The sequence below is a fragment of the Orycteropus afer genome, unplaced genomic scaffold (assembly GCF_000298275.1).
Source record: "Orycteropus afer afer isolate SDZICR_OR568_19922 unplaced genomic scaffold, OryAfe1.0 scaffold00249, whole genome shotgun sequence".
NCBI lineage: Eukaryota > Metazoa > Chordata > Mammalia > Tubulidentata > Orycteropodidae > Orycteropus > Orycteropus afer.
The window spans coordinates 3,467,297-3,483,486 of NW_006921836.1; the positions used below are offsets into that span (position 1 = coordinate 3,467,297).

The 16,190-nt window shown below is 41.8% G+C and overlaps 1 protein-coding gene across 1 annotated transcript in view; it reads right to left on the reverse strand.

Annotated features, from left to right (window-relative positions):
- Positions 1 to 1,152: 1,152 nt before the first annotated feature.
- Positions 1,153 to 16,190, reverse strand: part of HLF (HLF transcription factor, PAR bZIP family member) — a 67,916-nt gene continuing 52,878 nt past the window's right edge. The window contains exons 3-4 of the mRNA XM_007949648.2: positions 6,936 to 7,156; positions 1,153 to 1,368 (exon numbers count right to left, since the gene is read on the reverse strand). Of these exons, the coding sequence (XP_007947839.1) occupies positions 1,153 to 1,368; positions 6,936 to 7,156 (437 nt within the window). The remainder of the gene's footprint in view (positions 1,369 to 6,935; positions 7,157 to 16,190) is intronic.

Sequence of the window (16,190 nt, forward strand, 5' to 3'; positions counted from 1 at the left end):
AACATCAACTTAACTGATTTTTAAAAAACAGCAGGTATAATTCACAAAAATATATATATTACAAAAATGGGGAAAACTGAATCTTAAGTCATTGATTTGTTCTGAATATCAAGAATATGGAAAAAGTCAAGTGGGAATGGGGCGAGGGGAGGGGGGAAGTATGGGAGAGGAGAGAAAACCAAACTAAACATGTCAATGTCAAAAGCTGTTCCAAGACACATTTTTTGGCTCATGTAAATTAACCCCTCCTTCTTAAACCTTGCATTTCTCTCTGCTTCTCTGTCCTGGGGATGTTCTGGGCATGCTCAAATGCATTACTTTAAGGTCTGTTTTTTAAAAGACAGTAAAATTCTTAGGTAGGGAAAATATCCTACGTCCACTAGTAATACTCAGGCAGCATGCTCTAGCGTACAATAGGATTATTGCTTTAGGTACAGACAGTGCAAAACACACTCTGTTTTATAATAGTACTCTTACTTATCTGGGGTTGGCAGAATTAAAAGGAAACTTAGTAGATAGCAGTAATGTGGGACCTAATAAATCTAAACAGCACTTTAAATTTGAAGACAATTATCACCAAAACTGAAAATATGAGGACAGCAACCTATAAATTAATTGAGCTGCACTGTAGTGCTAAGTTATTTTGTGCACCTTATTAGCATGGTAACTTACAGATTAAACATAAACAAGCCTGTGCACTCTCCCAAACTGAGATCTACTATTTTACCAGGGCCCTTCTTAGAGGATTCCAAGGTGAGGGTCCTGGAAGAGCACACAGATCACGCGCAAAGCTAACTCTGAAAAGGAAGAAGTGGAGAAGAAGGGAGAGGGTGGAAGACCCACAAGAGGCCTCCATAGTCCAGTAAAAACATGGCACCTTTCTTTTTTGGAACTAAAAGATGAAGAGAGGGCTTCTTAAAATGGCAAGTGCAAAGGAACACACGCGCACACACACTGTTGACCATACACACACAAGCACAAGCACGCACGGGTGCGTGCACACACGCACACACACAGATGCACACCAAAATGTGAGTCGTGTTTATGCCTCTGGTAAAGTGCTGATGATAGAAAGGTTGGTTTGGGTGTGGTGCTATCAGACAGGAAACAAACTGTCCATCTATTCAAAAGCCAGCCCACAAAAATGCCATCCTACAGGGGCCCGTGCCTGGCTTCATACTTGGCAAGTATGTTCTTGCATTTGCCCAGCTCCTTCCGCAAGTCAGCCACCTCCTGGCGGAGGGCCGAGTTCTCCTTCTCTAGGAACGAGGCCCGGATGGCGATCTGATTTTCCTTCAGCCTCCGGGCATCGCGGGACCGTTTGGCCGCCATGTTGTTCTTTCTGCGCCTTGCCCAGTACTTGTCATCCTGCTCATTAGTTACAGAAGGAAAAAGAGAGAAGATATTAGATTTCAGCAGAGCTGAGTGTCAGCCAGGGTGCTGGCGGGCTTCAGGGTTTTGAGGCCCAGTTTTCTTGCATCTCCTTCCTTTACCAGTTTCTGGATGCCTGAGAGAATGGCCTGTGAGTCATGGCTTCCTTCTTGGAGCAAGGACCAACCTGTCACAACAAGTTCTGGCTCTCTCTGCTTATGCCTTGTACCGTAACAGTGGTACGTGCCCAACAAGGCAGAGATCAGAGACTGAATGAAAGCAAATGGTTCACCTCACACCCTATATTACTTCCCAATTTTTTTCACTCTCCTTGCTTAAAATGTTAAGAACCCCCTTCTCTTCTAGGCACACATCCTTACATGTTGTTTGGTATGAGTATTAATTGGTATATTTTTGGAGGCAACTTGGAAATGTTGTTCTTTGCCCTCAAGTTGATTTTCGAGTAGAACTGCCCCATAGGTGCCCCATACGGTTTCCTAGGCTGGAATCTTCATGGGAGCAGATGGCTAGGTGGGTTCCAACTGCCAACCTTTTGGTTTGCAGTTGAGTGCTTAACTCTTGCACCACCAGGGCTCCTTAATTTGGAAATATCTATCAACAACTTAAATGCATCGACCCATTAATCTAGTAATTCTACCTCTAGATTTTGTCCTATAGAAATATTCATGCATATGTACACAGACACAGGTGCAAAATATTTACTGTAGTATTGTTTCTAAATTTTTTTTTAAAAATAGGGAAAAAATTATTCTTCAGTAGGAAATGTGTAAGTATATTATGATATAGTCAAATAAAAGAATATTCTGCAGCTATTAAAAATAAAGACCCAGCTAAATTGCAGAATGTTCATGATATACTACCACGTGGCTGGGAACAATGACAAGCTGCAGATAACTATGCAAGGCCTCTTCCCATTCTGATGAAAGAAAGAGGAATATTATAAATTCATAGAAAGAAAGAAGAAAATGTGGAACCAAACTAAAAATCATTAAAAAAAAAAAAAAAGGCCAGATTTTGCTGGTCTGATAGAGCCTGGTGGAACCCCTGAGACTAGGGCCCCTAGTTGCCATAGTCTGTAATTGAACCCACTGTTGTGGCTTTCTGTCAAACAAAAGACAGCACATGAGCTGAACATTTACATTAGGTAGATACACTCCTTGGAGAGATCAATCATGGGAGAATAGAAGGGCAATGTTTGCACAGGGAGACAGCTCAGGGGCAGCAGGGCATGGGAGGGAAGGACACAGGGAAGAGGCAACTATGGGGAGGAGGCAGGAAGGGAGCTATTGCATTGTGGGAAGTTGCAGTCAATGTCATAAGACAAAGTGTATGTGAGCTGCTGTATGGAAAGTGAATTTTCTCTGTAAAATTTCACCCAAATCACAATAAATAGTAAAAAAAAAAAAAAGAATTTATACCAAGCTATTAAAAGTGGTGCTTCTAGAAGGAGGAGGGAAGCCAAGGAGAGGTAGGATCTTTCACCTTTATATTATATCCTTCTGAACTATAGCTTATATAATAATGGGCATGTACACTTTGGTAATTAAAAACAGAACATTTGGAAAAAAAAATCTTCAACCTGCCACTAATCAGTGCACTCACTGGTGGACAGCATTTAAATAATTTACTCTAATTTCCTGGAACTGTTTGCTAGGCCTCAATTAACCTGGGCAATATTTAACTGTGGTCAGTGTGAACCCAATCTCTCCTTTTTCTCCATTGCTAATCCCCTTGCCTGAAGAAAGGAGGCACTTCCTAGGAAGACTGGGATGTGAACCTTCTTTTACACCTTCCCGGTGCATTTATGAAGGAGCTCTGGTGGCACAGTGGGTAAGCATTTGGCTGCTAATCAGAAAGTTGGCAGTTCAAACCCACCACCTGCTCCATGGGAGGAAGATGAGGCAATCTACTTCCATAAAGATTTACAGCCTTAGAAACCCAGTGGAGATCGTTATGAGTTGGAATTGACTCATTGGAAGTGGGTTTTGTTTTTTCAGTGCATTTATGGTGTTGCCTGAGTTGCCACCCCATTTTTTCAACAACCTACAAGAGCAAGTCCCTCAACGTGTGTAAGGCTAATATCTGCAGGTACATGCCACCCAGAATAACTGGGTGAGGTCACTCTTATACTCTCCCAGGTCTCCACAGGGCAGTTGACATTGGAGGAGGTCACGTGGATTGGGGCCAAGGCTGCAAGGAAGGCCTAAGGTCAGAAGTCTGCCCCCAAGACCTATCCACTACCCTCAGGAGACAACTGCCCTACACAAAGACAGTGTGAAACAGGAAGTATGTGCAGGCAGCCCTGTCTGCCATTCACAAGCTAGGATTGATATTGTATGTATATAGCAGCTCAGCTTTCTGTACATTTCATAATGACATTAATATTTTTAATGTTAACATTAAGATTTTTAAAAAATATTTCAGTGTTTACATATGACAAAGTGAGAAATTCATTGCTTGTGCTTGTGAAAGGGAGCAGGAGAGTTGGAGGAAGGGGAGAGAGGCCAGCTGGAGGGAGAGAGGTTGGGAGGAGCCATCAATGACTTCACAGTGCTGAACGGACCTGAAGGCATTTAACAAACAGTAGGCCTTCAATTCTGATGGAAATTGTTTGTGTTACTTTGATATAAACCCCAATCGCACCCCCTTTATATTTCCAGTAAGCTGCCACATGCCTGAATGTTCCTGGGAGTTCCCAGAGGGCTGGGGCTGACTCAGGACATAGCAGAGCCTGCACACAGGAACAGGAGTCCAGGAGGCGAAGGCAGCCGAGAGAATACCCCCTGGGAAATGGCATGAGTTTGTGTGGCAAAGAGGGGGTATACCACCACAGGTCCTGGACTTGGTGGTTTATGACAAGCCTGACCAGGCGTCAGATAGTCACCAGGTGACCTCAGGAGAACAGCCCACCTTTTCCATATCCGAAATCTCACAAAGTGCTTTCCTTTCCCTTACCTCCCCTGTCCATACATGCCGATGAGCTGGCAAAGCTGTGGAATGGGTAACTTCTCAGATGAGAGCCAACTGGGAGTAAGGATGGACGAGGAGTAAGGCCAGAAGGAATATCTTGGACTAGAAAAACCAGCTTGCCTCCCTTTGCCAGCACCGCACGGCTGGAGGAGAGGGGAGAAGCACTCCATTACCCTTGTCCTCTACCTTCCAAGCGCCAGCACCATCTGGGTCCAGTCACCCCCACCAAGCAATGGCTAACTCAGCCCTGCTCCATCATCTTTCCAAGAGTCTCAATATTTGATGCTGCCTCCCCAGCAGAACCCTCTGACAGCTCAACAGCCCCCTTTCCTTGCCACACTGGAACCTCCACGACGGCAGAGACTAATTCACCTTGTACCCCCAGACCCTAATGCAAGGCTTGACACAACACTTGAATGGTATTTGCCAAGTGAATAAATGGACACTGAAAAGTATTAAGATACCAAGGTGATTAAACTAATATTCCATCAGGAATCCCTATATCCCACCCCTTGATTCTTCTAGGCAATGGATGCCAACCCAAATAAATTGCTCAGGCAGCTGTGGGGAAGACCAATTTTGGCCGGGGCTATTCTACCCAACCACTATCCTCCTCCCATGCGGGGGACCACAAACACCTTCTTTACCACCCAGCTCAGTCCTCCCTGCTAGAAGGAGAAGCACGGCATGGCTCTGCTTCCCAGAAGCTATTGTCTGGGGCCGGAGGCTTCATCTATGAATGAGAAGAAAACCCCAAGGACACATGGCAGGAGAATGTTCTCCACCCACTGTGTGAAAAGGCAGCAGGGATACGTATAATTCCAGCATAGTTTTTATATGGCCTCTGTGTTGCCAAGGTTACCTGGGTTTCTAAATAATCCTGCCTTTGCTTTAAACATGTAAATGTGGAGACTCTGAAGGTCTGGCAAGAAGTTATATCTATCACACAGCAGCATCCTTCAAATTACTATCCTCCATTCAAGAAGAAATCCATGCTGGATGGACGTCATCTTAGTTTAAGAGAAGACCAAGAAAAGCAATCAATTGAAAGAAGATATTTAATTACTCAAGACCTAATCCTGTGGTGCCTCTCTTATTCCAGCCTAATCTAACCATGAGTTTCCTTAGAAAAGACACAACGGAGATGACCAAACGCCCATCTGAGGGCTGAGCAGGCTAAGCCTGTGGTTCTCTGGTGTTTTGACCATGCACTTTCTTTTTCTGATTCTCAGGAGGACAGCTATTGATTTATCACCCAAGGGCCCCTAATGCAGTCTCTGTCAGGGCTAACATGCTACAGTGATGTTTCAGGAAGCTAGAAGACCTGAGGGCCAAGCTAGACTCAACTCTCACTAGCGGTGTTTGCCTAACTTCACCTTTCTGCTTCTCCATTTCCTCAAGTGAAAGACGCTAACTTTGGACTAATGAATCTCCAAGATCCCTTCTAGCCCTGGAAGTCTATGTTTGTGTATCACAAAGGGTCCCCTCAGTACAAGGCCAATGGCAGTGATTCAAATCTGCTGGATACTTCAGCTATGGAGCTTTGACGTTTTTCCCTCTATAATCTTTCTAGATATTAAAAGCAGGAGTAACTAATCTAAATCAGTTCCAGCACAATGTCTCACAGTCCCGTTTTCTCAATATAGGGGTGTCCTATCTGTGTGCCATATTTAGGGTTGGAGAATAGGGTCAAAAGTGAAAAAAGGGCTCACTATGCCCAGTTCCAATGCCTCGAATGTAATCATATCTCTGGTATCCTTGTTATTGGAAAGAAACATAAACACAAAAAACTCTAAGCAAAAGCTAAGCAAAAACTGTCCTATTTTGGAACTATTATACATGGTATAATTTTGGAAAGCAGAATTCTCTTCTCCTAAGGTATCATTAAATGTGTCAGATTAATTTTAAGTTGTATTTGACTTCCTAAGGTGTATCTACTTTCTTTTATAAATAATGTGTCCCTTCAACATAGTTGAGAAAACCAACCAGGAATTAACCTTTTGTTGAGATAATTTATAAAGTGAATATTACACATCATGTCAGAGAACCCACCAGCTTCCTTACAAAATCCCACCCTGGTCACTGATTGCTGGCAATATGGAGAGAGGTCATGTCTCTGGCTGTTATTCCCTGAGGTACAGAGGAAATGGTAGCAGTTAATTATCCAGAAATTTCCAAAGGGGAGGTAACCCTCAGAGGACTATGAGGCCCTGATGCTTTTCCCCAATAATTTTTATTTAATTTCCAACCTTGAAAGATTTTGGGTTGATTTTATTTGCTTTCATAGATTTCCTCGTAGATAGTAGCTTGTTTCTTTCTTTCATGGGCTTCAAATCTCTCCAACATTTTACTGATTTTCCTTATTCCTGTGCATTGTCAAGACATGAAAGGTATGTTTTGGAAGACACCCAGAAAGGAAGCAACTTGCCTAGAATCACATGGCAAGAAACAGAATCAGAAGTCAAGAACCCTTCACTCACTAAATTATATGATCTTCCTGGGGCTACCCTCTTAATGTGCCTCTTGATCCCACTCTCCACTTGCCCATAGCCTGATTACCAGTTCCAATTTACCTTCAGATCATCAGGGATGAAGACTTTGCGAGCTTTCTTAATCATGGGCTGTGGTTTCAGTTCTTCCTCAGAGAACTTGCGTTTGCGAGGATCAAACATTTCCTGGCCAGGGATGCTGGAGAGGGCAAGATCTGCCGGGTCTGGCTCATAACCCACTGGGACCTGGATGGTGTCAGGATCAATGGGACTTGGTGTATTACGGTTTGCTGGCAACAGCTGACCTGGAACAACACAGGAGTTTTAATTCATTGACACTTTGGGAGACCCAGTAGGGAGCTACTTCATGATACTCAAGGTGAGTCTTCAACCTCCTGATCCTAACATTATCTTATTCATCCTCACTATGTTCCTAAGAACTTACCAAACAGAGTATGACTTTACTCATGTCACATCTGGCAAAATAAAAACCCACAACACATGTTCACAGATAGGGGAAAGAAAAACTAAACTAAAAAACGCAGGCACACATTCCTTCCTAAACATATTCCTAGAGCAGCAACTATATGCCAGGCCTTCTTTGTAAGACACAATGGACAGAAGTACATGATTTTGACCTTTAAAGTGTTTTGTAGGCAAGTCAGGGAGATAGATGATTCCTGACCAGTAACTAGTCAGTTAGAATACAGTGTAGGTGCTGGAAGGGAAGTAAGTATCACGTATTTTTAGTGGAAGGAAACAATACTTGACACAAAGAAGGTTAGGAAATACTTCCTAGAGGTGACACTTGGTATAACTGAGTCTTGAGATAAACAGTAAACTAGCAAAACAAGTATTCTAAACACAGAGACAAGAAAGAGGATTGTGTGTGTGTGTGTGTGTGTGTGTGTGGTATATATATATATATATATATATATATATATGTTGTTTTTTGGGTTAAAGTTTACATACCATACCATATTAATTTTCCATGCAACAATTTATATACATTTTGTTTTGTGACATTGGTTGCAATCCCCTCAATGTAACAGCACCCTTCCCCCTTCCTCTCTGGGTTCTCCGTTTCAATTCGTCTTTCTTTCCTGCAAGAGTTGCAGTTTTGAAGGCCCACATGTAGTCCTGAGTAGCTGTAGCATGGAATCAGAGAAAAAGATGGAGTGGGGAGGGATGCAGGTACAAGAGCTGTGACCAGGAAGGTGAGCAGAGAGGCTGTTAGTAAGGCCTCAAGGTCGCTGAAGGATTCTGCAGAGTGAAGTGGCACACTGCGCTGAAGTTTGGAAAGAAGACTCGGCTCAGGCAGCATGAAGAGTGAGCTGAAGAGGGCCCAGACTGGAGCCAGGAGATCAGGCGCCAGGTTGTAATAACCCACGCATGTGTGAAGAATGGCAGCGGAGATGGTGAGAAGGCGACAGGCTCAAGAAATATTTTAAAAATTAGAAAACACACGATGGAGACGCCCAAACTTCCACTTGAGGGTTCTACAGGCTAAATTACTGCATGCACAAATGTTCACAGAACAACAGTTTTACTGCATTTCTGAATGTATCTTATGGTGAAAATAATAACAGATCAAAATGTTTATGTTGGGAGCTTGGAGTCTTACCTTTCAATTTAATCTGAATTTTACATTTGTTCCTGTTACCCCCAGAGAATAAACAAAATGACATAGCTGGGCTGTGTTTGGCCCATGTCCTCCTCTTCCTCACAGCCACTGGTAGGGCAATGTGTGAAGAATCATTTAGGTTTCATTCAAACCTGCCCCAGGTTGAAGCATAAAGGCTATTGGCATGGATTCTAGCTAAACTGTGAAACCTAGCTGTTTTCAGGAAAGGCCTGGTGGGGAGCTTGCAAAATGAATGCTCTAGGTGACCTTTTAGGTCGTAACTCTGCTTTGAGATTTCTTTGTATCCTGGTTGCCAAAGAGGAAGAGCTGGGCCCCTGAGGTGCTGGCAGAGGATGGAGATTTCTCATTAGCCAAGCTGGGGCTCAGCTTTGGCTTCTAGACTGCTGAGCTCTGGATCGGATGGTGTCAAGCTAGATTTGATCTTGTGCCTCTTGACACTGCCTCAGAAAATGGATCGTATCTGAATGAAGCAGGGATTTTATTTTCCCTTTAGAAACTTCTCTTTGAACTTAGTAACAAAGCTACCTGATGATACCCTCATCTCCAGAACAGCCATTCTCTCTCTCTCTCTCACACACACACACACACACACACAGATGCACCCTTCTCCTACCCTCTTGACTGCTAACCAGAAGGCTGGCCGTTCAAACCCACCAGCCATTCCTCAGAAGGAACGCTGGGCAATCTACTTCTGTAGAGATACGCCTTGGAAACCCAGGGTGGGTTGCTATGAGTCGGGTACAACTCGATGGCAGTGATTTTTTTGGTTTTTTTTAAATCTAATTACTCCAAGTCACTTCAAGTTCCTCCTTAATAGTTCAACATTCTATTTACTATGCTGTATTTAAAGATTCTGCTTTGTTGCTGTATAAATATTCTTAAGACCTCTCTCTTTCTCTCTCTCTTTCACACACACACCTTCTCTACCTGGCCATATAATCTTCCATGTTTCATCAATTTAATGCCCACCCTACTTCTCACCATGGTACCTACTTCAGAGTTCAGCTTCTAGAAAGAGTTATTTCTCATTTAATGCTAGCCCTCTCAGATATTGTACCTTTATTCATGGACATTCTAACAATAACACTTCACACTTAGAACATTTTTCTGCATTCTTTCTCTCTAGCCCTTTCCCCCATAGAAGTAGGTCAGCCCTACCTACAGACTAGAGAGAAAACCTAACCAGGTAAATGGCTTCCCCAATGCAAAACAGCAACAACCTGAGGAACAAGTCCTGCTCTTCCCCAAAGACACCCTCACACCATCTTATTTATCTATATTTTCTCCCTAATTATCTCAGCTAGATTCATTTTTTTTCTCCTTTATTCCAAATGTCAACAGTGTCACTGGGCAATGGAGAATGGGATCTTTATTATCTTTTCTTACCTTTTGTAGACTTTCATTTTTTTTCTTTTTTTTTAATTTTTATTGTGATTTGGGTAAAAGTTTACAGAGAAAAATTGTTTCCATTCAACAGTCCATACACATTTTGTTTATGACATTGGTTGCAATTCCCACGATGTAACAGCTCTTCCCCCCCCTTCCCTGTGTCACCTTGTCCCTGTGTCCTTCTTTCCCATGCATTCCTGCATTCTGAGCTTTTTCCCTGTGCAAATGTTGCTCTTCTGATCTCCCATAGGTGATTGTTCTAAGGAGTGCACCTCTCTGTGACAACTGTTCACCTTGTAGGCCTGTCTGTTGTTTGTCTGAAGGATCAGCCACAGGATTGAGTTCAATTCCAAGCCCAAGGGTGACTAGTAGGGGCCATGGTCTTGGGAGTTTCACCAGTCTCCATCAGACCAATAAGCCTGGTCTTTTTAACAATTTTGATTTTTGTTCCACCTTTTTCTCCCACTCTATCCAGGATCTCCAATTTTGATCCCTTTCCAAGTGGCTGTCAGTGGTAAGCCAGGTACCATCTAGTTCTGGTCTTAGGGTCATGCAGGTCATGTGGTTCCCATGGTCCACTAGTCCTTTGAATAGCTTTCAAATTTTTAATGTAAGAACTTTAAATTTAAGAATGTGTCATTCCATTAGCTTTTTAAATTACATATGATGTTCACTGAAGAATTTCAACAAATACGAAATATGTCAAGAAAGTGAAAGTTTTTGCTCCCATCACTTCACCTCCCCATCTTTCTCTCACTGCTCTTCCCAGAGGTGAAGACCTTTAACTTGGCAGGAACATCTCAGGGCCTGGTTTTTATATACAGATGATTTAACGCAATAGTATTATACTACCCACATACCTTAAATTACTTTTTAAATAGATCAGTATGCCATATGCAATTTTCCTATTAGTACAAAGAGAACTATTCTGTTCTTTTTAAGGAGTGAATACCTGTTGATTCTTACTCATAGCAACCCAAAGAGACAGAATAAAATTGAATCAGGAATTCCAAGACTGTAATCTTTATGGAAGAAGACTGCCACATCTTTCTCCTGCAGTGTGCAGTGTGGCTGATGGTCAAACCACTGACCTTTCAGTTAACAGATGAATGCTTAACCACTGAGCCACCAGGACTCCTTAAAGAATGAATAGTATTCCATAATTAGGATGTATAACACTTTCATGTAATCATTCCCCAACTGATGTATTATTAGGTTGTTTCAAGTTTCTGCTTATATGTACATCACTTTATACATACATATTTTTATAGATTAAATTCCTGGTTGTGGGATTGTTCATTCAAAGGGCATGTACATTTTTTATTTTGTATGTGCTGCCAAATTGTGTTCCAAATATGTACCAGTTTACACATGCATAGCCATTTATGAGGGTGCACATTTTCTTACTAACAAGTGTTAATTTAAAAAATATTGTCAATCTGATAGGCACAAATATCCTATTGTTTCAATCTGCATTTCCCTGGTTACTAGTGAGACTACACATCTTGTCACATGCTTATAGGGTAGTTCTTTCTTCTCCTGTGTACAAACTCTTCATATTTTTGTCCCTTTCTAAAGTGTTTTTTTTCTTACTCATTTATAAGAAGTCTTTATATAAAGACTATGGATATAATCCTTTTATATGTTTTACCTATAATGAATACTTTCTCCCAAACTGTTTGTTTTCAAACTTTACTTATAGAGGGTTTTTTTGTTTGCTATTTATAGGTTTTACATTATAACATAGTATCTATCAAATATAGCTTCCTTATGGCTTCTAACTTTTTTCTCCACCCCAAATTTCTCATTCCATTCCTGTTGTACTAAGATTTGTTTGGGGGTTGTTATATTATTATTATTTTAAAGTCAGAAATATGTGTTAAATGTTTTCAAATGCCTGTTTAGTCCCCATTGACATGATCATGTGCTATTCTCCTGTATTGTTAAGTCTGTGCTTGGTGCTTCCAGGGTGGACAAGACCGATCCCAGGACAAAGACTCTTCAATTTGCTGGGACATTGTTTTCTTCTTTCTAAAAGCATCTTGGTGAAAGTCACTTCCATAAGGGCCAAGGAGGATTTCTGGAGGAAAAGGTGGAAAAAAGGGTTTAAGGATATCTGGAAAGAGATTAGAAGGTACCTTTAAACTCAAAGGTCACCTCCATTTTTGTCACAGATTAGGCATGACTGAACTTCCAAATACTATCACTGATGATAAGATGTTTCTTTCTCCTACATACTTCCATAACAATTTAGTAGCTCACGATCAATTAATTAGCTAGCAGTCATCAGTGCATGGAGACAGCAGCAATCTTGTCCTTATCTCTTCTTAAGTCAGTGGTTTATTTAATTTATGGCTACATCAAAGCAATATAGTTCAAATTAGCCTCAGGCTAATTTCAATACCACCAATCTTTTGGGTGTGCTCCTTGTTTAGCAATTAAAGAAACAAAGCATTAGATTAGTAGCAGTGATGTTGGAACACATACCACACTGCAGTGTTCATCCCTGGTAAGCATTAGCCATCATTCACCATAAAGTAAGGATGAGAAAAGAGAAAAGATTCTGATTTTGGTCAAAACGTTCCCAATTAGAACGGATGGGTGAAATTCTTTCTGATTCAAGTATTCTCCCAGATTTTTCTCTCCTGCCCATCCCCACTCCTCTTTATCACCAGTTCATAGTGTGTTTGCTTGTCATGGTCCCCTGGACCCCAGCTATTCAGAATTTGGGTTGAAAGAGCACCTTTTACCCCCTTGATGCCTCCTGCTTTCGGAAGAGAACCACTGTCAAGTCTCAGGGCCTGACTACTTCACTACAAAACACTCCTGTCCCTGAAAATCCCTTCCATTACAGGAAACCAGCCATTCGGTGGCAGAGTTCTCACCTTCCACACGGGAGACCCTGGTTTGATCTGCCAGTGTACCTCAGACACACCCACCACCCACGTGTCAATGGAAGTTTTTGTGTTGCTATGATGCTATGAAAATGAAACATGTTTTGAACATGGTTCAATGGACCTTCAGACTAAGACACTGTAGGAAGAAAGGCTGGTAATCTAGTCCCAAGATTCAGCCAATAAATAGCCTATGGATCCCAATGGTCAGAAGTCATTTGCATGGAGTCACCATGGGGTGTACTAGAAAGCAGCTAACAACAAAACAATTAACACTATAGTCTCAATAAAGGGTTCTCACCGTGTGCACAGAGATCTAAAAAAATCTCCCAAGTACATCCTAAGGATATGTACTTTCTGGTCTCTATGGCTGGACTTGCAGGTCTCTACTCCAGTGGCAGGAACCTGTTATTTTGTCCAACAAGTACTCTACAAATGAAGCTATTTGCTAATGGCCAAAGGGCTCGCCCTTCCCTCTGCCTATGTCTTGCTCCATGGGACATAGGCAGAATCTATTTTCCTACCCTTGAATCTGGGCTGGACTTGTGACTTGCATTGGCTAACGGATGTGGCAGAAATGACAGTGTCAGTTCTGAGCCTGGGCCTAAAGAGGCTTTAATGTTCCTGCTGCTTCTCCCTTGTACTACTGCTAGCCTGCTGGACGGTGAAAGACACATGCAGCAGGCCACTCTGTAGTTGTTAGAGGCTGTTGAGTTGACTCTGACTCACAGTGACCTTATGTATAACAGAACGGAGTTCATGGACCTGCACCATCCATCGTCATAATTGTTGCTTTGTTTGAGCTCATTGTTGCAGCTACTGTGTCGGTCTGTTTCATTGAGGCTCTTCTTTCCTTGTGACCCTCCACTTTTCCAAGCATGATATCCTTCTCCAGGGACTGGTCCCTCCTGATAACATGACCAAAGTAGGTGAGACAAAGAGTCTCACCATCATCACTTCTAAGGAGCAGTCTGCCTGTTCTTCCTCCAAGGCAGATTTGTTCATTCTTCTGGCGGTCCACGGTATGTTAAATATTCTTTGTCAACACCATCATTCAAATGGATCAGTTTTCTTTGGTCTTCCTTATTCCCTGTCCAGCTTTTGCATGTATAAGAGGCAACTGAAAATACCATGGCTTGGGTCAGGCACATCTTAGTCATCAAAGTGACATCTTTGTTTTTTAAGAATTTAAAGAGGTTTTTGCCACAGATTTGCCCAATACATCATTTGATTTCCTGACTGCTGCTTCTATGGGCACCCATTATTGATCCAGGTGGAATGAAATCCTCGATAACTTCAAGATCAGACTAAATCACCTGAGCAATCCATAGTAATTTCAAGGGAAAAATAAACCCTTATTTTTGTTTGGGCCTGAATCTTTGTGGTTGTTGGTAAAACTTACCAAGGCAACAGGTGTCTGACACACAAACTGAGCTACTGGGGGAATGCTTATACAGTAACATTAACACTATAGCAAGTTTAAAATTGTTCAGGATAGTGGTCAAATTGTGAAGTAAGTCCGATATAGGTTTGAATTCTGATTCTTGTTATTTTGTATGTTATAAACTTGAGCATTTGTGACTAAAGAACCGGAAGGAAATACCCCTAGATCCTAGCAAGATCTGTTTTGGGGAGCAAGCACGACTGATGATTTTTCCTTTTTAACCTACCTTTCTGAATTTATTTCCGCATTTGCAAATATAGAGTACTACACCTGCCTCGTAGGATTGTCTGAGACATGAGTGAGGTATTTACATATTATGTATAAAGAGCTTATTGCTTATGCACAATGCATAGCATCTGGAAAGGACTCAACAAATGATGTGTATGAGTGTGTGTACATACACACACACACTCAGAAAAACAGAGTAGGTCCTGAGTGGCACAAATGGTAAAGCACTCAATCACTAGCCAAAAGGTTGTCAGTTCAAACCTATTAGAGGTGCCTCAGAAGACAAGCCTGGTGATCTGCTTCTAAAAGGCCACAACCCTGAAAAGCCTACGATGGCCCTTTCCTGAAGATTTACCACAACTTCAACAATTTTCATAAAGGACAACATCAAGGTCATCACACTCTCATCATCATCAACAACATCATCTTGAGCATCATATACATGTTAAGAACTTACTATTATGTATTATCTTATTTGATTATCACATGAATGGAGCTCTGGTAGCATAGTGCCTAATGCATCTAACTTCTAAGCAGAAGGCTGGTGGTTCAAACCCACCAGCCACTCCTCAGAAGGAAGACTGGGCATCTACTTCCGTAGAGATACCGCCTCAATGCTCATGGGTTGCTATGAGTTGGAACTGACTCAACAGCAGTGATTTTTTTTTTTAAAGGTGTATAGAAAAAAGAAAACCCTGTGGAGCTGTTCTAGTCTGCAAACATGGAACTACCATGAGCCAGTGTTGACTCCACAGCAACTAACAACAACAATGATCACAGATACTTTTCAAGAATCAAATAAACTATGCCCTCTGGTCCAAGCCATCAATCATCTCACCACTGAACTACCATAGCATCCTGCTAACTAGTCTCCCAGCTTCCACTCATACCCTTACTATGCACTCTCTACACAGCAACCAGATGATCATTCAAAAATGTAGACCTCTGCAGGTCTTGCTACCACTTCAAACCCTTCCCTCCCACATACAAGGCTTTCCATTGCCACATACAATACAATTCAAGGCTCTTCCTCACTCAATATGGTTGGCCACTTTGCCTTCTTTCTGTTCCTCAAATATCCCAAGCTTGTCCCATTCAGCCTTTGTACTCAGCATCCCCTCTACCTGAAACACTCTCCCCTGCTCTCCATCTGCCCAGTCCTCTTGTATCATTTAGGAGTTGCCATGAGTATAAGTCAACTTGATGGCAACTAACAACAACTGATGTCAGCTCAGATGCCATCTCCCCTCATCTTCTGACTCTCCTCGCCCCAACACTGCCAATCAAACCGCTCCATCTGATTTACTCTGCAGTATGCTTGATATTTATTGGCAACCTGCCTCCACTACTAGGCATACACTTTGTGACAGGGACCTTGTCTTACTCACTGTGTCCCCACACTCAGTATAAAATTATTGCATAAACAGAAAAAAATGCTCCCCAAATCCTAACAAGTACTGTTTTGAGGAACATGGAATATTCTTCTTATTATTTCTTACGTTTTGCTAATTGTCTATAAGGAGTATCTTTCATTTTCAAAATCAGAAAATAAGTATTTTTCAAAAAATAGACTTTGTTCATGGATAGGAAGATTGAACATTGTGAAAATGTCAATTCTACCCAAAGCAATCTATACATTTAATGCAATCCCAATCCAGATCCCATCAACATTCTTTAGGGATATGGAAAAACCAATCACTAACTTTATATGGAATGGAAGGAGACCTCGGATAAGCAAA